The sequence below is a fragment of the Lepisosteus oculatus genome, chromosome 5 (assembly GCF_040954835.1).
Source record: "Lepisosteus oculatus isolate fLepOcu1 chromosome 5, fLepOcu1.hap2, whole genome shotgun sequence".
NCBI classification, from domain to species: Eukaryota; Metazoa; Chordata; class Actinopteri; order Semionotiformes; family Lepisosteidae; genus Lepisosteus; species Lepisosteus oculatus.
The window spans coordinates 60705247-60730219 of NC_090700.1; the positions used below are offsets into that span (position 1 = coordinate 60705247).

The following is a 24973-nucleotide window of genomic DNA, read 5'->3' on the forward strand; positions in this document are numbered from 1 at the left end:
CATTCTGAAATGCTTGACCAAACAGTTGTAATTTCTCTTCTTTTTTGTGGGTCCCAGCTGACTTGATTTATTGCATCACCCCTACAACTTAACCACATGTAAGACAATTCCATAATCTTGCAAAGATGTAAGCCTTGAGTCTGTATTTGTGACAGTAGAAGAGGAGAGAAGAGAACTGCCCTCTGTATCCAGACCGACACCTGAGCAACTTGAGTGTATTCACTGAGACTCATATGAGTCTGATCCTCTGTCTTCCACAGAGACCGTTCCTCATGACCCCACATGTCATGTACATAAGTGAGCCGCTGATGAACGTTATGTATTGGAGAGGTTGTCACGAGAGCCAGTTCTGACTCCCCCGAAATGCGTTGTTTAAAGACCCTATGTGTGACGTTATAATCCAGAAGTGTCTGGAGAAGCACATCAGGGAAGAGACAGCAAGGTTAGGGCGGGTCGATGGTGGTGATCCGGTGCACAAGGAAAGGCCGAGGCGATAAATCCAGTAAAGTCCCGAGGGATAATTAAAGCACAGTCCAATGTCCATTGCCGGGAGGTCCATCCGAGACGAACACAGGAACAGGGAAGTAGGAACACGGAAGGTTAAAACCCTAACGGGGCAAAGTGCTCCGAGCCCCAGACTCAGAGACTCAGAGGTCTGGGGTTAAGGCCTTGCCCTCGGACAAGGGAAAGGATGAGACACAGGTGAAACTACTAAACTAAGATCAATACAGAAAAGGGTAGGAGTGCTCTCTAGAGGAGGGATAACGACCATGACAGAGGTGGGTCAAAGTCTTCCAGGTTGTGGAGACCTAAGGGAGGTGTATCAGGTGAACTAACACAGACAATTGACTACAATGGAAGATCAAGAAAATGTACACTGTATTACTGAGTTGTGTTCTGCTAGTTTAAAGTATCATTATGGTTGATTCTCTTCTGTTTTAATTATAGGGAAAAAAAATGCAGGAATGTTGATATGATTTCAAAACTCCTGTGTGATAAAAAAGCTTATAACTCAATCAAATGCAAGGTTACTGAGCCAAATGATGTGTATTTTCTTCTCAGGTTTGGTGCCCAGTGAAATGTGCATGATAATGAGCCAAATGCTTACATACAGGACAAATTGTGTAATGTACATGAATGCAAGAAAAAACATAACAAGAAAAGAGGAATCCAAAAGAGCCAGATTTCGCTTCAGGTTGTTAACACAACTCTACTTCAGCTGGTTGATCATGCTAGAAGAAATTCTATGATAAAATACATTTATTTTCCGAATCTGAGTCATTTGTCATTGCTTAACTTCATTTGCATCCGTTTTTGGAGTAAACATTATTATTTAGCCACGAATAACTCTGATAATTGACTTTTAGTCTCAGTTGTCCTGCTAATAATAGTTAACCTAGAAGCTTGAGAGGACTGGTATACATTGCTTTTCTGTTTAGGTGGGTGGATGAGGGAATGCAGAGAGGCTGCTTGTGTTGTGTGTGCTGTGATGGACTGCAGGCAGAGGTGTTGAGTTTCTCATTTAATATTCTTGCAGTTAACTGAGCTCCCGGCTGACGAGTGACTGCTGTTCCCAGTGGCATCAATTATGAAAGAGAAGGTTATTGTTCATCTGTGGCTGACAGTAACACAGGACTGAAGGCCTACGAAGGGGGGTCCTTTCACTGACATTGCTCAAGTTTCAGGTCCTGTAGGCTGCATGCAGACACTAGAAATAGATGACTCCTGTGTCACATTGAAGGGCCTGATTGTCTCATCCCTTCTGTCAAGGAGATGTGGTTGTGCCCTGTCTGCTCTGGCCGTTCGTTCACTTCCTTTTTGTGTAAAACAATCTTCCAAGCAAGCTGTCCAAAGTTAAAGACAGAAACCCCAGTGAGAGACAGGCGCAGCTGAAAGTGAACCAGCGATGGAAGTTGGAGCACAGCAATACATACATATTTAAAGAGCCTCTAATTAAAAGCTTCCAGATTTTCAGCTCTTTCACTTTTGTTGTTTTATGTTGTTTTCATTTGCAATTTTAGGAGCACAAAAACTTGCATGTCCTCAAGGCACTCTCAGAATATTCGGCAAACCCACTGAGCGATAACTGGCCATCACAAGTCCTCCAAAACATAAGTTATCATAATGGGAATTCTGGGGACACAAACGAACAGAGCACCAATAAGACTCAGCTGCAGAACCTCTGCCTCAACAATTTTTACACAATCCTTGATTTTCATTTCCAAAGAACAACAATATAATGATAACGTGAGTGTAGAATTGTCATTTTCTGCAGCTGAGTGAAAATCAGAAGAAGATATTTTGCATGCATCTTTGGTTTAAGAGCATGAAGAGTATTATAGGAATAAAATTTCAGAGGGAGCTGGGAGAAATAAATGAATGAAGTAAGGTTCCAGATTCATTTTCTGGAAAAAAGACCAGAACAAGAATGAGATAGTGGCAGAAGGAGATGGTGTTCCCAAACTCCTGTCAGCTTCACAGCAAAGATTCATGTCCCTGCTGCGTGAGATGGAGAACTGCCTCAAACAGACCCTGGTCTCCTCTCCTCTCCCACACGGGCTCTCTCCCTTCCCAATGTTTCCTACAGAGCCAGGTGGCACATGAAGGCATGCTGGCACTGAAACCTGAGGCTACAGCCTTTGTGCTTCCAGCAACAACTCAGACACCAGAGGAGGGAGTAAGAGAGAGGTAGAGAGAGCGAAAGTCCTTCATCACAGACAGTGATCTGATGCTGTTGTTGCTGCACATCGCCAGCCTAAAAGGTAAAACTTTCAGTGGGTAGTTTGGAGATACAAATTTGAGGTCAATTCCCAGTAGAGACAGACAAAGGAAAATTATGCTGTGATCAGAAAGAAGATTCATCCTGGGCTGTAAGTATGTCATCTTTCTTGGCAGTTATGATTGCCTAGTTTGATGAGTGTACAAAATTAGTTGAGTAATATTCAGAAAACAGGTGCCTTTTGGTAATATGACTCAGCTAATAACAAGTACTGACTTTGTTTTAACTGATGCAAAACATTTCTGAGAGGAAATTATGGATTTAAAATAAATTGACTGATTTTTAATCTTGAAAGCAAAGTAAAACATTTAACACCAATGTTCTGTGTGCTTGTCAGCTTATCTCTTGAATAATAAATAGCTGATCAGATAATCAAGTGTTGTTAACAGCACATGAAATACTGTACTAGTGATTGTTAACACAAGGAGTTGTATTGTGTTTTTTCTTTTACACAAGGAAGTTGTTGGTTTGTAGCAGTAAAAGCACTGAAAATCAAATTGAATTGCATTAATGCTCTTGTTATGAAACATTTTAATGTGCTGTATGTCTGTGTATCTGGAATGGGAGTTAACATATTATAATGCTGTCTGCTCACTGTGCAACAGAACCCTGTATTCCTTGTGTGCGTCTCAGTCAGCTCCTGGAGGAAATGCGTTCCAGGTGGAGTGTAGGGGCAGGAATGTGACATTCCCTGGAGTGACCTACAGGTGAAGGTGTTGGGAGATCTCGGAGCAGCATGGCTGTGCTTCTTGTGGTGTTGGTGGTCGTCCTCGTCAGAGCCCCAAAGGCTTGCGAAGGTGAGGAAGCCAGTGGGTGTTGCTCTTTCTTTGGTTCATTGGCTGCCTAAGGCTTTGACATGCTTGGAATAAGAAACATTTAGGAGGAATGCTTTACTAACAGTGTATCTTCCCAGAGCCATTAATATAAGTGCCTCGCACGGTAACAGTTACTTTCTGTTTGGAGGGACAAATTTCCAAGTTTGGACAATTCTCATCCCCTCTGATAGCTGGTGTGTGGTGAGCATACTGGTGCACTTTGGGTGCCGTTACATCATCCATCTGGGGGGTACACATTGGTGGAGGCGAGTCTCCACTGCTTGTGAAGCACTTGGAGTGGAGTGTCCAAAAAAGCTCTATGTAAGTATCATTATTCATCTCTTCTGCAGGCGAGAAAGCAGCCCAGCCAGCAGGCGTGCTGAAGGAACTGGTGTCACTCTGGCGGAGAGGGGGAGTGTGGGACCCTCGGAGAGAGCAACCCCCACCGGCCAGGACGAAAGGGCAGCGGGTCCAAACGGTGGTCAGAAACATCATGGGGGGTCTCCAGACCTTGGGCATCCTGCCCAGGAAGGGCGTGAGCCTGCCGTCCCTCCTCTCCGCCTCCAGCAAAACTCTGGACAGGAACCGTCTCTCGGGATTCCTGTACAACATTTCGATGTACCTGCAGGGGGCGGGCGGAGAGCCGGGGGCTGATCCCTACCCCTCTGATCAGGAGCAGTTCTGGGAGAATGTGTTCTACTCCCTCATGCAGCCAGAAGGGGGCGCAACGTTTGGACAGTGGGAGGGGAAAGTGCCACCCAGACCCAGTTTCAGGGTCCGTGATCTCTTCCTGTCCGTAAGGGGCAGTCGGCACTGGGATGGGCTGCTGGGGCTGATTCAGACCATATTAAGCCTTTCTGAGAGGCAGCCACAGTGGCGCTTGCTCAGCTTTCTCAAGCAGAACTGGGAGACCATCAGTGCCCTGCTGGAGACCATCCTCCACGTGCTTGTTAGCGGAACGTACGGGCAGGCCAGCGCAGGAATCCAGGGATTCATTTGCCTGTTAAAGGGAAGCAACGACTGCGGTTTCGACCTCGGCTGGCTGCAACAGCTCATCAGCTTTCTGGAGGCCCGGAACTGGAGGCCAGTTGTCAATTTCCATCCAGGAGTGGCGAACGGGGGTCAGCAAGGGGGCGATCCTCCCTTGGGGCGCCTCAGGCCTTTCAGTATGCTCCCCGGGGCCTTCCAAGATGAGAATCTGTTCACCAACCAGACACAGTCCAGTTCGCCCAGTCCCAGCGGGCTGAGCTCAGTGCAGACACTCCTCCTCCAAGCGCTATCAAGGCCCAGTTCGGGACAAAGAACAGGGCAATCTCAGGAGCCAGGCCCAGTCCTGCTCCAGGGATTGGATAATCTCCGACACAGGCTTCTACACCGGCTGGGCAGCAGTGTGTATGGCAGCCTACGGAGGAAGGTGTCCAGGGTGACTGGGGCATTGCTGGAGGACGTGTCCAGTGTGGTTGGCATGCCACAGGTGGACCGCGAGGGCAAGTGCTCAGTGGGCAAGTCCTTTGTTCTGTTCTTAGCTTGTGTGGCTTAGCTCTATCGAAATTAACAAGATGCATCATAAGAGGCATGAATTCCCCTGAGCATTCTGTTCAAATAGCAGGGGGAATTCATTTAATGCCTGTGTTCAATAGAATTAAATATGGCCTCAAGACTGTTATCCCATTGCTTTATGCAGATGTTGCTCTTGTCACACATTAAGCCCCGGAAATTAATGAGAAAGGAAAATCAATTTCATCTCTTTGGATTGTTAGATCCGCTTTGACTAGCAGAGTTATTGTGTGATCAATAAGAAGAAATTCTATTCCACGGCTCAACTAATCTCTGATTCATTTTCAGCAGGGTCAGAAACACTATACCCCTTCTATTGTGTGTATAGCTATGCGGTTACTTTGACTCCAATTGTTGTTTTACAAATTGGAGTCGCACTTCATTTTTCCACTCTTTGGCTTTTAGCCTTAACTTGCTCCAGGTCATGCATGTTCGGCTCTAGTTCACGCAATGTCGTTGGCTGTTAACGTAAAAAAATGTTTGTGTTTTTCAGGTGACCTAAGACAGCTTATTCTGTGGTAAGTTTTAAGTTTTAACTTGCTGTAGTAGAGGGAAGGTTGTGGTTGTCCACTAGGGATGATTTTCCTGAAGGTACAAAACTGTTTTGTTTTGTTATCTATAAAAAAAACATTTAAAACTATTTTTAAAAAAGCTCAAAATGTTCCTACAGTCCTACAGAAGTAGTTCAGTATAGTTCAGTATAGAATGCAAACCTGGTTTAGATGTGTAGCTCAAGGTTTCCTTTGTGATGTTTTGTGATGATGGTGCCCTGAGTGTCTGCCCCCTTGTCTGTTTTGTACAGGGGCATCAGGCACAACCTCACCTGGAACACAAAGGATCTGGGTTTCAGTTCTCAGTATCCTCCCAGCAGGCCTTATCTCATGCCCTGCAGCTCTTCCAAGGAGAGGGGCACAGTCAGGAGCTTCAGCCGGCCAGCAGCTCCACGCAGGTCCAGGGCCGTACCGCTCAGCCCAGAGCCCCAAAACAACGACCAAGACCAGGCGGCGGCTCACTACCCCCCACCCACAGAGATCCTAGAGGCAGCCTGTAACGAGTCCATCCCTGGGCTGACGGGAGTGTCGAACTTCACGGTCTTCCTCTACTGTAACCTCTTCGACGGAACCGAGGAAGGTTTGGACACGCATGCAGGCCATGAGGGGCTGGACCTGCGTGCCACCTGCTCAGACGCTGCTTGGTACCTCTCGGCCGCCGAGGCAGACTTCCTGTGGGTTCACGTGTGCAGTGAGTTCTTTGCCCATGAGTTTAACAACACAGTCTGTGCCAACTCCTCCTTCTGGGTGGAACGTGCCCACCAGGTAAGAAGATACATCCCCTGTCAATGAAAATACCCACTACACTGATTTTGTATTGTATTTGTATTTGTATCTACGCCTTTTGTATTGATTGCCAAACTTCACTGAAATGCAATATACTGGGAATATGTCATATATTATGATGATGGAAGTCACAAGGAAATAGCTCAAAGTAAATCAATAACTTATTTTCTACCTGACAAATGTTACCAATAACAACTTCTTCTGTTTGTGTTTTGTCAGGCGGCTGTGACAAAGGAGTACCTCTTTCTCAATCAGTCCAGCATTGACAGCCTGTGTGTGCAGCTTTCCAGTGATGCCAGTGGAAGTCCAGGCACCAGTGCCAGTGAGGATTGCTTTGTGCAGCTGGGGGCTGGATCCCTGAGCGCCCAGAACTTTAGCAGATGCTTTCTGCCCAACGGCTCGTCTTTGATTGCAGCTCTCTGTGGCACCGACGCCTCTCTCCCGCCCCAGGGAGGCAGCTGGGCGGCAGAGTACTGCTCGCGAGTGCACCAGAATTCCTCCCGTTTCAGCCTCACAGAGGAGACTTGTGAATACCAGAAATGGGAGCCGGGGTCGTTTAGAAACATCACCCTCCTGGAGCTGTGCCGGGGATCCAAGGGATTGAGGGAGCACATCTGCCACAACGTGTCCGTCTATCGTCAGCTTGTGTCATTTCCCTGGCTGGTAGATTACTGCTCTAACGTGGGAGTGAATCCAGGAGACGGCAAGTGCTTCCTGCAACAGATCCTGGACATGCTCCCTGCACCATATGATATTGACACCTCCCAAATATGTGTAAATCCCACTCCCTTCATCCTGGACGCTATCAGTATGCTGAACCAGTGCGAGGGCCGTGGCGATGACCGTGTGAGCTGGCTGGGGGCAGTGAGCTACGTGCTCCGAGCGCTGGACTTTGTAGTAGGGCTGTCGGCGGGACTGGAAGAGGGAGAGAGGGAGGTACACCGGGGCTTAGGTCAGGCCATCCTGCTCTCCAGTCTGCTTGACAACACCTCTTTCTGGGCCACCCTTCGCCCCAATGCCTCCCTGAGTATGCTCCAGACTGTGGGCGTCTTTCTCGGGAAAGAGCAAAACCATTCCCTGAAGGAGGACCTTCTCAGCTGCTTTAGCGTAAGTGTGTCCAGCCCACAACCTACCCTGCAGAGCTCTGAGCTCCTCATTTAAGTAGCTCAATGGTTTTTGGATCTTTTTGTTCATAAAGGTGACAAAGAGCTCTTTGGCTTTTCTATTTCAAGGTCTTCAAGTTTGAGAATCAGTGCTTAGTCCAGTGTAATGTGTCGCTTGGGCTGGCCTGCATGGCTTTGCACTAATGTCACTGTGCTTGACCCCTGGTGTTGTGTGATGTGGTTGTGTTGTACACAGTGCACAGTCTTGGCAGTTGTCTGAAAACTCTTACTCTCTTCTCTCCTTTCCTGTAAGCCTGTATTGTGGGACCTCATCCAGAGGGAAGACAATTCCTCTGCCCTCAGAGTCATCTTCCAGGTATCTTAGCCTACCCGTCTGTGTCGGATATTCTGTGCATATTTGCCTTCCTACCTGTTTCACCAGAAGATACCTTTGCAAAATACGATACTGTCAGACATTTATCAAACACAATATTTTCTCATATCAGCATCTATAATTAAGCAATAATACGTGATCATACATTTGAGAAAAGCCTGTGCAAAAGTTCTTGCAGCTCTGTGGTTTTGCCATGTTCATGTCAATCAGTACTTGTTTTTTAGCTTTACAGTCTATTCACTCAATCAGCATTACACATTTTTCACAGCTCAGTGGAAATATGTCACTCATTTGTCTTTCATTACCTTCGTTCAGTATTCGTTACATACTGAAACAACTATACCTGAAGATTAACAGTCTTGGACAGTTGCATCCCAGTGTGGTGATGAGCGTGTCGATCTATAGGATAATAAGGACTCTTTGTGTGTGTCCAGGAGTACCTGCAGATGCCACAGGAAAGCATCCGCACTCTGCTGATGTCGGCTGAAAACGATGCAGTCAAGAGATTCCTGTCCCATATGCACCAGAGCTGGAACCAGCTGCAGGTTCAGACCATTCAGGTACACGTGAGACACAATACAGTGACAGTAACGTCATTTCTAAAAAACTAGGAGCAAGATAACTGAATTAGAGAATCTAGAATGTTGTGAGTTTGAAACCTGACATCATACCAATTACCTGCTCCTTGTCAAAGATGTGCAGCCTTCAGTCCTCAGTGTTATAATGAAAATGCCCCACTAGATACTTGAGAATGGAGTTTAAAAGAGTTCTAGGAGTGTTAGTTGTCAGTGGTGTGGAGCTATCTGAGGTTTTGAGAACAATGCATCCTGTGTTGACCTCTGACCTCTCACGGCTGCCTCAGGTCTCAGAGAGGGAGCAGCAGGCCATGGAGACAATGGCCTCCGCCTTCATCCACAAGTTCCCGCGTGTCACCCCTGACCTCTTTGTTGACCTCTCCCAGTTCATCCCGTTCATGTCCATCTCTGACATCATGAGCTTCCCAGCTTCCCTTCTGGTCAACGACAGTGTGTGAGTGAAGGCCTTGCGTTTGGTGAACATAAGCAGGTGTTTGAATGTAGGTGTGAAGGCTGTGATGGGTTTAATTGATTAAGACCTAGTGCCAGTAGTTTTAATAAAGCTTGTCCTCACTGTCGCTTCCAGTACTGCTGTATGTGTTAGACAGTCAAGATGGATTGAAATTAAAGATTAAAGCTTTGGAAAAAAATGTGATGTATAGCATAATTGTTTTGCTGGACTTTAACAGAGAGATCTTGCCATAGGACCTAAATACTGATTAATACTGTATTAATGTTATATTAAATGGATTCTCATTGTATCTAAATCCACAGCTTACAAAACTACATAGTTACTTCAGCGATCACGTTTTTTCCTGGGTATGTGATTGTTACAATATATTAACACTCTGTCTGTCAGTGATCGGCAATACAAGGAGTTGTGGATAACATTGCACTGCTGTGCTTTTGAAGTATCAGGTAATCGTGACGTTGCTTTACAATCACATTGTCCCATGGTGTTGCAGGCTGACGGCTATCCGTGATCACAGCCCTGAGATGAAGTCTCCCCAGAAACGAGCTTTTGTCAAGAGGCTGCTGCAGTCTAACGTCTTGGGGGATGTCCCAGCATGGCCCCCCTACTTCCTGAGCTCCATCCTGCCACTCTTACCCCACCTGCCCCTCTGCCACTTCCAGCAGCTCACTGCCCAGCAGGTCAGGAAAGACAGGCCGAGAGAGGGCTTCCAATTTCCTACAGGCCCAGAAACACAATTGAAAACCCACTGCGAATGCTGGAAAGAAAATGTTTCATTTTGTGTCATTTTCAGTGCTCACAAGGCCAAAACAGGATTGCTTTCTGCAACATCAATAAGAATCAGTGCAGTGTTCATCAAAGCCTGTATTCACAGTCTATTTGCCTTTAAAGATTAAATGTTTTTTTTTGCAAAACTCTTCATTGTGAATGATCTGGAGGGAGCAGACAGGTTTTTAGATGTCTGTCAGTACATGAAATAATTTTTCTTGAGATTAGGGAAAGCCTGCCTTTTTCCTTGGCAACTCCAAATCTGGAATACAAGTGAAACACATAAACAGATAAAAGGACCCTTCAAATCTCAAGGGCCAATGATGGTCATTTCAGCACTAATCTGACAGGCCAGTACAGCAATTGTAAAACAAAGTGTGTCTAAACCTCCGAGTGTAGCCGCGAAAAAAAGACACTTGCTCCGAATAGCCAAACAAAAGGCATTGTTTTGTTTGTTGGCAGCTGAGCCCCCTGGTAGAGGTGCTGGGGAACAGCAGTCTGGATGCCACAAGGGGGCGCCACCTCTTGCGCACAGTCTTCAACGAGAAGAGGAATCTGACCAGCGAGGATGTGAAAAGGTTTGGGTACAGACAGAATAGACTGTACAGAGCTCTGCTCTTATGTAGCTTCTGCCCTGCTTCTGATTTCATTTCAGTCTACAGTGTTACTGAATCATCACTGTTCCCTCCTTCAGTCGATTATGCAGTAGTGCTGGTGACAGAGCTGTTCTCCAGTGTGTTGCACTGTATTCCTCTAACCCTGCACCTCTCCCTGCGGCAGGCTTGGGGTGCTGGTGTGCTACATGAGCCCAGAAGAGCTGCGACCCCTCTTGCCCACCCAGCCCCTGGCCCGTACCCTGAGGGAGCGCCTGGCTCTGTGTATTTCTGAGGGGCTCACTAGCGCCTCCGGCAGGGTGAGAGAAGAGGTTCATAGTCTCCGTCTCTGCATTCATGTGTCCTGAGGCTGTCAAAATCCCTTCCCATTGTTACTACTGCCCGTAGCTCCACCTTGTCTGTCTCGTCACTTCTTTTCATCTGTTTTTTCCATCCTTCCCAGCCACTGCCCTTCCTCATTTTCCGCAGTTTGTTTCGAATTTTTCAAGACGTCTGTACGAGCTGACCTCCTCCGCTGCCTCTCTCCTCCAGCTGTCACACTGGGTGGCTTTGGCTCTTCAGCAGCTGAGCGCCAGCAGCCTCCCCCCGGCGGAGCTGGCTTCCCTGCGGGGTCTGCTGCCCCAGCTGGGAGCCTCTTTCCTGCGGCCGCTCCCTGTGACTCAGGTGCTTGACCTTGTGGGTCAGCCGGGGCTCCAGCCCTTCCCCCCAGCACAGGTAAGCCCGCAGCTTACATTGGGTAGGCCGGCAACTCCATCTCTTGAGATGCTGCACGTCTCTCCCTCTGCACTCCAGATAGAATTATCAGTTCAACAGAGAATACTACTATGTGTGCGGGAGCAGTTTTGTTTTCATGCTGCCAGAGCTATTCTTTCTAGACATTAATGGCTGATTTTAATTCCATGTCTCGCTTATTTATTATTATTTGCAGGCCTATCAGGTACTGGGCGAAATAACGCAGAAGATAAATGTGAGTATTTACTCATTCTGTTGGGTCCGTCTTCGTTGCGTTTCTCGTGGTGCCCTGGCGGCTGCTGACCGGGGGCCCCTGCTCTGTGTCCCCAGCTCTCTGCGGCCGGCCTGTGCAGGCTCCGGCCCCTGCTCCCGGGGATCAGCCCCCTCGCTCTGCGATCCCTGGCCGGCCGGGGCTTCCCCGGGGAGGAGTCCTGCCTCTGCCAGGGCTCCCTGCTGTCCGAGCTTGGGCCTGCCCTCAGAGCCCTGCTGCTGGACTCGCTGCCGGTGCGCTCCCCGCCTGCCTGTCTCGCACCGCTCTGTCGCCGCGCCGCGTTCCTCACCTTCCCCCTGCCCGAGGAGACCGCTTTCTTTGCCGATCGATCGGGATTTATGATTTGTGTGTGTTTTTTGTAGTACTGTATCTACTCCTGGTACAGAACTGAATTAAATCAGTTCGCCGTAATGAGCAATTTCAGCCCCCGAGTAAGCTACAGTGCAGGAGCAACACAGCTTTGTAAAGTTTCAGAAACCATTTGTGATTTTACTATGTCTATTGCATGGCTTATTTCCATGTTTCTCACACCTAGTACCATGCTTTACCTCGCTGTGCTTTCACAGTGATCTCACTGCCTCAACTCCATTTACTCCATACGTACCTGAGTATACCATAGTAAACCGTCTTTTTACTGCGCATACTCGGTAGCCAAAAGCCTGCTGCCTGTGCCGGCAGGTCCTGGGCAACGTTTCCGAGAGCCTGTCCCCGTGGTCTCGCTGCCTCGTGCCTCTCCTGCCCCTGAGGAAGCTGCCTCTGGAAGGAGCTGCAGTCCTGAGAGACGTTAACCTCTACAGACAACTGCCCTGGTCCTCACAGCAGGTGGGTCTGTCAACCCCAGCCCCCCTAATCTGATGCCTTGTCCCACGGGTTTGCAAGAGGGTGGTTTCTGAGAACCGGATCTGCTGGTGTGGTTGACAAGAGCAGCTAGACCACTATTCCTTGCACTGGCACTATGTGAGATGCCAACCTATCAATGTCACAGCACTGTCTTGCAGACTGATGTCAGCAGCTTGATCTCAAGCCACTGTGAGATCTGAATGGCATTTGAACCCTTTTTAGTTTTTAGTGACATTTGAATGGTGACTGAATTGTCCTCTAGTGCCTAACTCTTCTCATCACATTTTCTGACAAAATGATTGCAGTGGATTGTAGGTTTGAAGAGTGAAATGCTTACCATCATTTTGCTACACGAGACATGCTTAAAAGATCCACCCTGCCCTCCCTTTCTGTTCTCAGGCTCAGTTCCTTTTCAAAAAGATCCTTCAGACTACTAATATCACAGGAGCGACCATCGCGTAAGTAAAGCCTTCTGTCTCCACCAGGTTTTGGCCAGTGTCGGTGTCAATACAGGGATCTCTCAACTAGAGGACCTCGCTGCCTGTAAATCATATTCCTTCTGTTGAGTTTGTCCTCTAATTCCTCTAGTAGGCAAGAAGTGTTTCTGTGCTGTATGTTGTTCTTTGTAATAGAAGTACAATTGCAGTAGATGCAGTGAATGTAGCAATCAGAGTTGTTGGGCAAACACGTATATAATTACCTTGTTTGCGTGGGTCATGAAACCCTCCAAAAGATTCAGTCCGTTTCTGTTCTTGGTTTGCTGTGACCTGACTCCTGAATGACCTTGGATGTTTTACATTTTTAAAGAGGAACACAGGTCCTGAGTGTGTCAGTGTGTGGTATTCTGTGTTGTCCTCTCTGTTGCATCTCTGTGACAACATTTGCCTTTAGAAACCTGGGTCGCATTGCTGGTGGGATGAGCTGTGACTGGCTCAGGCTCTGGGCCAATCAGTCAGATTTTTCGAAACTGCTGCAATTGGTCAGTGGGCTCCCAGGAGGCGTGAGACCAGCTCTGGTAAGAAGTACTGAGACAGTCAAGTAGTCATAAAATTAAATGTACTTATACACCCGGCTCTTTACAGCATCCTTCACCAAAACCCTTTACAACATAAATCACCTGCACTGTTTAATGGCTTTACATCTTATTACCAAGTAACTGCTCATCTATAGTTTATTTATTTTGGTACTGTTGCCTAAATTCCAGTTCACATTAAAATGTTATTATGCTGAATAGATCAAAGACACTTTCAAAATCCTTTCAAAATTCTTTTCATATTTCCTTTAAGACTTATTTTTTGTAAATGCAAGTGTTTCATTAAGGCTTAATTTTTGTAAATACGAGCACCTACTTTACATTTTACTCAGAGATATCTGATTATCATCATCCAGGCGGCACTTTGCTAAATACCTTCAAAGCTCTGCTTTGTAGAAATTGTTGCTGATAGCTCCTTATTTTCTGTGATTCTTCAGGTTTAAAAAGGCTTCAGTTTTTACAAAGCCAGGCAATAGCAGTCAGGCTTCACAGCAGTGCTTAAATTAGATGCACCCACAGGGAGATGCCATTGTAGCTTTGTCATCTCATATTTCTCAATCATCTTTGTGTCCTAGAGAAAATGTGTCATTGAGGAGCTTCTGAAAAGACCAGAAACGGATCTGCGCATCCTGTCCCCAGAGTTCTCTTCCAGCTTACCGTAAGGAAGGATGCCTTTTTTCACGAACTGCCAAGCATGATCAGAAACTCTGGCTATCCTACAATCTATCTGTAAACTTTGTTCAGCACACCGCACAAGTGCACACGTGACGGCAGCTATAGTGCACCAGTACACTCACCACACACCAGCTCTCAGTGGGGAGGAGAGCAGAGTGATGAATCCAGTTCAGAAATGAGGATTATGGCCATGATTTGTAAAGGCCAATGGGAAATTCAGCCAGGATGCTGGGGTTACACCCCTACTCTCTTCGAGAAACACCCTGGGATTTTTAATGACCACAGAGAGTCAGAACCTAGGTTTTCCGTCTTATACAAAGGGAAGGACAGAGCCTTTTTACAGTATAGGGTCCCCGTCACTATACTGGGAAATTAGGAGCCACACAGACTGCAGGATGAGCGCCCCCTACTGGCCCCTCTAACACCTCTTTCAGCAGCAACCTCAGCTTTTCCAGGAGGTCTCCCATCCAGGGACTGACCAGGCTCACACCTGCTGAGCTTCAGTGGGCTGCCAGTTGTGAGATGCAGGGTGATATGGCTGCTGTCATATCATAGAATGTCTTGAGCCCTGAGCACTAGCTTACATCTGGCACATCCCTTACAGGTTTGGGCTTCCAAGTTGTCTTTGTGGTCGTGCCTCAAACAGCTTACTCCCCATTGTCAGCTGCTACATCACTGCTGTCTCCCAGGGTGAAGATGATTGAGAGCCTCTCCAACGCCTCGCTCTTGGCCATCCTGGAGCATGTCAGACAGCACTTCACTGACTTCCTCAGGCTGTCCCCCCACAAACGGACTGCCCTGGCAGAGAAGGCACTCTCTGTCCTGGTGAGTGCACTGCCCCTTGCCTTACACTCAGAGCTCAGTGCTGGAATTGTTTAAGTTTGGGCTGTGATGTCCAATCTGATGGGTGCAATTAAATTAATTACTAATCCATACAAGATGCAGTTTGTTTGTTTCTAATCCTTCACCACATAGCACCGCATTGTGGCATCGTCTAATTATTCTAACTCACAATGTTCAATTCCAGTTCACACTTTATTATTATCTCCAAAAGGAAATGTGTTTTATAACAAAGACCCACCTGAACAATACAACAAAACCAAAAAAGGTCACGACAAACTGTCCCAGACTGGATAAACGATTTCCTAGATATTTAACTCCAGACAGAAGGCATTGCACTGTTCAATAAAATCATTTAGAATGGGCCCCTTGGCAATATCCTGAGTTGCTTAACAAGCTCCTGTCATCTGCAAATCTGTGTGTTTTCTCTTCTAATCAGTCATGTGCAAAATGTTCAGTAAAGGGGACAAGACACACGCATGGTGATCCAATAGGACAGCAATGTATAGCAGATAACCACTTCCCTACTTGTACCTGTTTGTTCAAGAATCTAAAACCCTGAGGGCCAGGAAGAGTAGCTCAGTTTCTCACCCTCAGGGAAGAGTGGGACATAGTCAGCCACTTGGGCATTTGCTGTCTGTCTCCACAGGGCATCTCCCAGGAGGGGGAAATCTCAGGGGCCTCTCTGGACCTCATGGGCCCCCTGTTCCCCTTCCTGGGCAGTGCAGCGGTGGGACAGGTGGAGAGGGGGGCACTGAGGCTGCGGCTGGATGAGCTGAAAGGGTACTGCTTGCCTCCGGAGGTGCTGCAGGAGATCGCCCGAGTCCTGACGGAGAGAGACATGCTGGGGTGAGGAAGCATCTTCCTGGATGCCCTCGTGCATGTGCCATCTAGTACACAGCGCCCAGACGTGCTTTTGGAAGGGTCATTTTGCTTCTGATACAGTGTGCTGACTGGCCTCCTGCTCAGTGTTTCTCCAGAGGCAGGGAAAGGCTCTCACCAGGAGCTGTCTTTGGGCTGTTTGAGAACAATTCGGCTTTGACTATGGATTCACTAATCCGATAATACTTATAGTTAAGGTCAGCTCCTTCCCAATTACTCTCGTACAAGACAGAGAACTGTAAGTCATTAGATAGTACATCTGGCAGTGATGTGGTGTGAGAAAAAGTATTTTTTTCTTCTTCAAAGATTTAGAGAACAGTAGTTCCTAATTTCTTTTGTAACAGATAATCCCAGAATAAAAATGATGCAGAATCTGTCTTTATATGTTCTAGGAAAGGGCTGTGATGTTTCTGATTTTATGTAGCTGGTGTGCTGTTAGACATAACAGTGGTGACGACACCTGTTGAGTCCCTCAACTCCTGGTGCTTAGTGATAATTCCCACATCACTGTTAGACAGTTGCTGCGGCCTTAACTGCAACCAAAATATCTATCTTGTTAGGGCTACCACTAAGTAGTAAAGTGTTCCATTTGCAGAGGGACATATAGCCAGACTGCAATATGTCAGTGCATAAACTATATCAGCTTGAACAGACATGTTTTCTTTCTACAATATCTCTATGATTAGAGTAGTTCAAGTAGGTAGCTGCGTCAGCATGCACAGGCTGCAAAGGAACAAGTGAAGGTTTATTCCCTGCTGAAAAGAGAAGAAAAGAAACACAAGGTTTCAGCTGTGGAGCCTTCTTTGGCTGTGTATTTGTATTTCTTTCATGTGTTCAGCATGGAATAAACCTTTACTTGTATCTCTGTGATTAGTCTCCTTTTCCCCTTTTGTTTGGGTTTTCTGATCTGTTTTTTTGAGGATGGGAGTTCTCTTCTTTTGGTGGTCGTGACTTTTTCCTTCTTTCTTTGAACAAAAAAACAGACATTTGGGGGAAAGAAAGAAAGCATGGTCTCGAGAATAAACTGTGACTGCACTGGTTACTGCTTGGCATGAGATTGTGAGTTTTTTGGGTTGTAGAAAATTAGGTCCTGTGTGCCTTCTAATGCAATCAGACATTCAATGATAAAAGAAGGCCCACTAACCAGCAGCCATATAACCTTTAACAAAACCTGACCCTTGTTCCTCTTGCCCTGTTTCAGTAGTGAGCCGAGCTGCTAGATGTGTCACCAAACTGGTGCTTCTGATTTTCTCACGCTTGCCTCATCAAAGTGTCTTAGCAAGCAGAGAGATAGGCTGGTGCTCACTTTCACTGTGCTGCAGTACTGAGGCAGAGCACCAGTCAGTCCGCTGTGCGTTTGTGTGTCGCAGTGAGCCGGCGCTCTGGACCCTGAAGGAGATGGAGCACGCGGGCTGGCTGCTGCTAGCTCTCTCTTCTCAAGACATCGGCACCCTGCCTGTGGTGAGGAAACTGCTGAGCCCTTAAGCCCTTACGCCTCGCCAGCCTGGAGCTGGCATCTCAATGCCCCTGTGCTTATTTCTGTCTCTTTGGAGGCTAACAGCTTTTACAATGCATTATACAGTATATTATATAATACCTTCTGTAAGCGTGTGATTTTGGCCTTTGGTTTTCCTTATTTTTGTTGATGGCGGGTAGGTGCATGGTTTCAGCTTTCATTTTGTCTTTCCGTATGCAATCTCACTTTAAACTGAACACACACTTTTGTTGGTGTGTTTTAGCATGCTTGTTAAGTCTAAACAAGTTCAGACTTTCACTTTCCCCCAGTTCACTTGCAAACAGATATTACCCTGGAAAGTCAGTTTCCAGCAATATCTGTTACAACAATAAGCCAAAAAAAGCCACTGTACAGGCAGTGCTGGATTTCCCATGAGACACTGTAGGTACAGTGCCTAGGGCCTACAAAAGTTTTAAGGCCTACGAAGGAGGGAAACACTAGTGACTAACGAAAAACTAGCTGAAACTACATGCTTGCGATCGACTCTAGATGCTCCAAATCAATAATCACATGCTATCTAGCGGCACTTCTATAAACTGAAAGTGTCGAAGTGATGGTTGTCTCGACTCGCTCCATCAATCGCAAGGTTTAGCATTGGAATAGTGTAAAGTGGATCATTCAATTGGTTTTTACTCCTCTTTTTGCACAATTTGGAGTGAAAGTGCCAAGGGCTACAAACACCAAAACCCGGCCCTGTGTACAACTGCCCAGTTTTATTTCTCTGGGTCTCAACAAGCAGTAGCTGGCTTCATTGCCCTCTCCTGATACTCCCGAAAGCGAGCTGCCAGATGTGGTACAGTGTGCTGGAGCTGGGCTGTGCTGTGTGTGTCTCTCAGGACCTGCTGAGCCTCGACTCGGTGGAGCAGGTGCTGGAGAGCCTGGGGCGCTGGCAGAGCAGTGAGGTGGGCCGTGCCTGTGACGCGCCCCGAGGAGACAGGGAGAAGAGAGATGGTCTCGTTCACAGGGTTGTTGGGGGCGGGGACAGGAGAAAGAGAGGTGAGTCGCCAGCAGCTATTGCTTTAAACAGCAGAAACAGGAAGAAGTCAGGCAGGAGGCCGGGGAGATGGGGAGCTCACCTCTGTCACAGAATATTCTGAAACTGCAGCTAATGACGCAGCAGTGACCCTGGAAGTTATCAGTGGACGTGGCCATTGATGACCTACTGTACCTATTACATGTGTGGAGCTAGCACACGGCTGTTTAGGCCATGTTTGGTTGGCCAATGAGATCTGAGATCAAACCTGCGTCAATCTAACCTAAGCTGCATGTCCTCAGACTGTGAAGGAACCAAACCACATCCTGAGAAAAAAATCATGGCCACAGGAGCACCTCTAAGCTCTATACAGAAGAGGCTTCCTGAGGTCATAATAAAACCCAGGCTGTGTAAGACAGCTGTGGTAATTGCCATACTCCTGTGCCACTGCCATTGATAATTAGAGGAATTGATAGCTTTAGAAAATGTGACGCTTTAATACAATAATATCAGACTTAATATCTGATAAATATTGACTTGACTTAATAAGTAATACGTCAAAAGGCACGGATCGCAGTTTGTTAGCCTTCTGTATGACTGTCTTCTTGCTGGTCAGTGTATCCCTGCTGGTCGGTTTCAGTCCGAAACCCTCTCCGACTGCTGTGTTTCGGTCACAGAGCCCATCCCAAGCTGTGCGGACATCAAGGGAACATTCCCTTCTGCCTGGAGCGCGGCCCAGCTCAGCCGGATGGAGGAGGGGGAGATGCTGCAGTGTGTTGAAGCTCTGGGCCAGGACAGGGAGCTCAGTTCTGAGCAGCGCCGCGCAATCTGGACACGCATGAGACAGGTGAGTCGTGAAGCACAGCAACAGAGGGGGACAGACCGCTTCTTTCTTCAGATATATGACATATTAAAACTACTTTGCTTAGGGCACGTATTTTGCATAAGTTATTACATTAAGTCTTTTTTATCACAGAATTTGTCTCTTCCATTCAGCATCGTTTCACTGGCTACTGAGGCTTTGGAGAAATGATGAATGGGTTATCTCCTTTCAGGCATACGACCACAAAGCCATCAGGCCAGAGGAGATCTTGCAGCTGGGCTGTATAGTGACCGAGCTGAGTGAGAGGGACCTGCAGGACATTAACCTGGCCAACCTGAGGATCTTGGCCCATCTGGGAGCAATGAGAGAATGGAGTCCAAAGAAGGTTTCTTAATTCAAGCTGGCTGTTTCAGTCTTTGCTTTGGCATTTGTAACTCCTTTCTTGTAGACTCTTGTCAGAGTTATAGTTAATGCTAAGTCCCAGGCAGGTATCAGAAACCAAGATCTTTTTATAATCAAAAATCTGTTTCTGTGATTTTAGACAATCCCAAACATGGATCTGGTGAAATTTTACTCTTATATTTCTGCCACACTTCCACAGAAGTGTGTGGTGGTTTTGCAGGAATCCGAATTGGCTGAGTGTTCGAAGCTATGAGAGGGGTTACACCTGTGTGAGCCTTCCAATCAGCTGGCACTTGTGTGTTTCAGATGAGGGCGGCTGCGCTGAGCTTCCTGCGCCACAGTGCGCTGAAGGTGGAGGAGCTGGGCATGGCTGAGCTGGCATCTCTGGGGCACCTGCTCTGCGGACTGACTCCTTCCGAACTGAGCCGTCTCGACCCCCAAGCTCTGAGGTCAGACAGAGGGCAGGGCACCAAAGGCACAAAGCAGTCGAGGCAGCTTAAGAGGGAACTTTTAAGTATTTCTTATGGCAAACGTGTCCTGTTCACTTTCCTACCGCTTATGAAGTCCTGGAAAGGAAAACAGAAGGCCATGTGTTACGGAAAAACAAAAACAAAAAATCAGCTAAATTAAAAAATCAAGCTGTGGACTAATTTATGTACTTCTCTTTGGCTTAGGTCTGCATTAGCAGTAAAAGATTTATTTTATATTATATTTTTATAATGTATTTTTGTAATAATTCAAAATGGTTTGATTTTGAGCCTGCCCCACAAATATAGATTAAATTAATAAATAAACTAAACAATTATGTATGCAACGATAGTGCTGAAGTCAAACTTGACAAAAACAGAACATTTAACCTGTAGTTTCTTTAATTAACATTTCTTGATTACCTAAATTAAAGTAAAGAGGTCTAACAATTTAGAGCATTTTGATTATTGTATTTTTAGCTTAAACAGTAGTTAAACTGCTCTGAAGTGTAAAAACTACTGTTTTAACAAAGTAACTACTGTAACAACCTGTCTTTCAGCATTTTGATATCCAATATTTCTTCTATTCTGCAACATATTTTAGAACAAAACAAGAAGTTATTTCTGTATGTTAACAAAAATGTATTTTTATTACTTGATAAAACCAAGATTTCTTTTTGAAGCGTCCTTTAATCTTGGTGCCCTTCTTGATTACAATATTTCCAAGCACATTTTCATGTCTGATGCATACTCTGCATTGCTGGGCTTTCTCTCTCCCCTTCTTGTCTGACACCCCTTCTCTCCCTCTCCCTGCCAGTGTGGCGGCCCTGTTCCTCAGAGAACTGTCCCTCCCGTGTTCAGAGCTGCAGTCCGAGTCTCTGTCCTTTCGGCTGACAAGTCCACAGGCTTTCGGGCCAGTTAGTGAGTGGGGCTCCGAGGTCTTCACTGAGATTGGGACACTGGCAGGTACAGCCTTCTCTCTCTCTTTACTGCCAGGCAGGAAATTGTCCCACTTTTCAAAGCCAGTCAGTGCCTTTCGAACTGTACTGAGCAACCTGCTGCTTTACAACACAAGCTGTTTCTGTGCTCCAGGACTCGGCATTCTACTGTGAGGCTGTGTTCTGAAAAATCCTTTACTAGTTATGTAAAAATTGTAGAAAGTTGGGTTTATTTATTTGTGCTGCAGTTCCTTCTAACATGTCAGACGAATAAAAGGAAACAAGCACGGAACTGAGTGACCTTTGTTTCCCCTCAGTCGGATTGCCGGACATTGTGCTGTCTTCACTGGTCAGGGAACAGATAGAGGGACTGACTCCAGCTGCCATTGCCCTGATCCCTCCCAGCAAGCTGGCTGTGAGTCACACCACACGCTACCAATCCGATTTTCAATACCTTTTCCTTTTTATTAATATTAGTGGCCATATTGTGTGAATGGAAAGCTTTCATAATGTTTAAATATTATTTGTAAATATAACTTTTTGCTGAGATTGGCTCTGGCTCCCCTGTCACCCTGAAGTGGACGAAGTGGTTAGAAATTCCAGATCTCATGATACTTTATCCCAGTAACTCAACATTCTCACCCCCTAAGTTGTGATCCTGAGATAGTTTATCTCCCGATCCTGAGAGATCAGAAGCCATCGCTCACATTGTCACAAGTTAGCATTAGAATTTTCCGGACTGCAAGCGATTTTATCATAAATGATAAATATGATACACCACGATAGCCTCTTGTACAATAACGCTGTAAAAATACATGTTGGTGACAGAGCAAGTTACCTGTTTGTTTCATATTGCAAGATTTTAACACAATGAATGTTGTGCAAAGCTGACACTTAAAAAAAGCAAACAAATCCTGTAGCAGCCACACGTAGAACTGTTCAATAGCTGTCAAAGCAGTCTGTTGCTAGACCGATAAATTTCACAAAGACGCTGCAATAGTTATCACAGGTATATGTAAAAACATACATTTTTTTCTTTTAAACTGTCAGTGTGCTTCAGCACTAGGTATTTATCATAGGATGTCTTGGTTCTGCTGTATCCTCAAAATATCTAGTAGGGGAGTGTGACACTGCCAGCTCTTATTTCTTTACATTCCTCATCTACACTGCACACTGCTGGCATGACACCTTATTCACACCCTCATACCCCTCCCTCTCTCATTCCTACTGCACTCCTCTCTTATACTCTTCTACATTCTTTCTCTTCAGCAAGACTCTCTCACCCTCTTCTCCGCAACCCAGAACTCTTCCCCATTCTCACTCTTCACTTATACTCTGCACTAACTCGCCAGGCTGATCCTGTTTGGCCAGGGGCACATCTCTATAATTAAGCTTTGCATCTGTGACACACAAACAACTGTGGAAGCAATATGGTCCATCAATATGGTCACACACAAAGTTCTCCCACTCAAAAAATGTTTATCCAAACATCCAAATTAAGTAAATATCATTCTAATAAGTATATATTTAATATCTGAAACAATGCCTTTCCTGTGTAAACCAAGAAGACCTCAAGACCTCCAACTGCTTATTTTATTGATTGCGTCACGACATTGTAGATGTTTCTACACCTGACATGTTCCTGTAATAAGCTTCCAACCCACAGCAGGGTCATCAGCTGCTTGGTGAAACATGGCTTCTTAAGCCTATTACTAAGTTTAAGGACTGTTTGGCCAATTAACTCCAAAATAAGGAGACCTCATTCTGTTGAGTAACACAGTTCCCACATAATCACACATAGGTTTCCCACATCAATCACAATTACCACTTGACTGTCATTTTGTTTGCAAAACTTTTATCTACCTTTGTCTTGGGAACGAGGGCACAGGCAAGCACATTGGAATAGTAGGAGATCCTTCAAGGTTCATGAGGCCTTGGCTTCCTGAACAGAGTGAGCTGTACAAGTTTCCTCAGGTGTCAGCTGAGAAAACGGTGGTTTCAGACTGTCCCCAGACCCTCTCTCTCCCCTATCCTCCTCTCAGGTAGTGCTCAGTATTGTCCAGCTGTCTTGGCTGAGTCCTGAGCAGGCAGAGGCAGTGACCCAGGAGCAGTGGGAGGAATTGAGCAGCGAACAGAGACTTGCAGTGGCCTTGGCACAGTACGAAGGGGAGCTGATCCAGGAACACAGAGGTATAACACTCACACCTGGCCCTGCCTAGAAAAGGTGTCCATAGTCCTGTGAAATAAGCTGGCTTTTTGAGAACAGTGGTAGTGTTTTATTGGGAGTCCTGGAAAACTGGTTTCAATGGCCTCTTGGGTCTCTTTTAAGGGAGTGGGATAAAATAACGCTTGCACCACACTTAGGGTTTTGATTTAATAAAAAACATAACATATTTTATGGGTAGACTGCAAAGAAGTGAGCTGGCAAATGTTAAGCTGGGGCTGACATCTGTGTTCTAAACACAAATGTAAATATGCCTTAAGAACATTACAGCTTAAGTGGCAGTACTATCAGCTGTTAGGCTATAATCCTACTGAACACTCTACTCATTGTAAGAGAATAAATGGTTCCATTGCATCAGCTTTGGGAAAGACAAAATTGTGTTATATTTTTAAAAGAGATCTTAGTTACTTTTTCTTACCAGTAAATTCTCTCAGATGATCTATTTTAAATGTAGATGTGGATCATCTAATGATAACTCTCTCTCTCCAGGGAAGAACTGGGGTCCGCCAGCACAGTCCCTCTACAGCTCCTTCGTGTGGCTCTTGTCCTTGTGTTGTATGCTACGCACTCTGTTATAAAGCACTCTATGGAAGCACTTGTAATAAGTAGTGGGAATTCTAAAATTTGTAATAAAAAAAATATATAATATCTTTTTTTCTCTTTACTGTTTGCATTTCTAATTTCTGGTTCGGTGTTTGCATATCACAGCATTCCATGTAGCTCAGGAAACTTCAAATTGCATTATCTCCATAAAAACGTTTAGAAATATTTGAGTACAACCATTCCTCTTCCCTCCATGTTTAGAACAGGAAGCCGTGTCTCTCATGTGAGGGGCAAATATTCCCATCTAGCTTGTCTTAATACATTACTTTCATACAGACATTTCATGCTAGGAACGGGTGCAGTAATTTGGTTAGCACAATCAGCTATATTAAAGACAGACACCCCCAGATAATATCAATGCACCACTCAAATGTCATTAGGAGCTGTAGTTTGGAGTTGAGGTTAGGACTCTGGATTTTAGACCAGTGTCACAAGTTCAGAGCCCTGTTGGGATGCTGCTGTAATGCTCTTGAGCAAGGTACTTCACTCAATTTCCTGTAGTAACTGCATTTTTGTATAAATGTGTGTTTTCTGGGCTATCACCATAAATGACCATTTGTAGCAAATTTATCTATCTTCTGAAATAAAGAATAAGAAAAGCTGTTTAACAAGGGACACAGTTGGGGTAGGAGAGTCCTGCCTACACATCCTTAGGTTCCAGGGGGTGGATGAACACAGACTTTAATTCCCTTCCCCCTACTTAGTCACTTAGTCAAGTAACATAATTCAGCATGACAGAGGAGGCCACATACGCCTTGACCATCTGCGCCCCCACCCCATTTACTGTGAGAGCAGTAGCCCTGATTGGTGATAAATCAGTGAGACAGGAGCAGCGTTTTCTTTGGCCCAGTTCCAACACAATTGAGTCTATTGGAATCCGGGTCACGTGATTAGGCCTGATCTCCAGAGTCCTGGAGAATATGGAGAAAGGTTCTGTTGCCACGGTGATGGCATTTGTCTTGACAGCACTGCAGTTGAAAGTAAAAGAAAAGAGCTTTCCCATTCAGGCCAGGATAAAAGCTTTCTGGTGCAAGAGGCTGTGCAACATGATGGGAGGCTTATAGAAAGCACAAAACATTAACTGATGCAGTCATTCCAAAAAAATCAAATAAGGACAATCAATAACACAATTAAATTAATCTAAATAAAATAGTTTTGATAACTTCTAACATGTGAGTAAACAACATTGCAGGAAGTAGTACATAAACATACTGTATGTGCTGTATTTCTGTATTAGGTTGGGAATTGGACAATGTTTCTAAATATAGCTGCATGAAAATTTTCATAGAGCAGCCTGGTGTGTCATGCTGTTGGGACAGGCCCAGGACTGTCCCAACCTT

The 24973-nt window shown here is 45.8% G+C and overlaps 1 protein-coding gene across 1 annotated transcript; it reads left to right on the forward strand.

Annotated features, from left to right (window-relative positions):
* The first annotated feature begins 2594 nt into the window (after positions 1-2594).
* Positions 2595-23636, forward strand: LOC102690588 (stereocilin). Its single transcript, XM_069190774.1, has 30 exons — positions 2595-2762; positions 3413-3576; positions 3945-5096; positions 5645-5669; positions 5954-6467; positions 6708-7595; positions 7905-7967; positions 8420-8545; positions 8848-9014; positions 9526-9712; positions 10263-10378; positions 10581-10713; positions 10946-11128; positions 11343-11381; positions 11477-11650; positions 12096-12239; positions 12657-12715; positions 13149-13272; positions 13866-13948; positions 14655-14790; positions 15455-15654; positions 17058-17148; positions 18040-18199; positions 18854-19023; positions 19232-19384; positions 19708-19850; positions 20686-20834; positions 21124-21221; positions 22849-22996; positions 23520-23636. The coding sequence occupies exons 2-30, from the start codon at positions 3516-3518 to the stop codon at positions 23606-23608; spliced, it is 5775 nt and encodes a 1924-aa protein (XP_069046875.1). The 5' UTR covers positions 2595-2762; positions 3413-3515; the 3' UTR covers positions 23609-23636.
* Positions 23637-24973: the final 1337 nt, after the last annotated feature.

Bases quoted from the DNA above. Each gene is read 5' to 3' on its own strand.
- LOC102690588 (XM_069190774.1), top strand. From the start codon at position 3,516: ATGGCTGTGCTTCTTGTGGTGTTGGTGGTCGTCCTCGTCAGAGCCCCA. The intron at 13,949-14,654 runs GTAAGGAAGGAT...GCTGTCTCCCAG, and splicing joins GAGTTCTCTTCCAGCTTACC to GGTGAAGATGATTGAGAGCC. The intron at 14,791-15,454 runs GTGAGTGCACTG...CTGTCTCCACAG, and splicing joins AGAAGGCACTCTCTGTCCTG to GGCATCTCCCAGGAGGGGGA.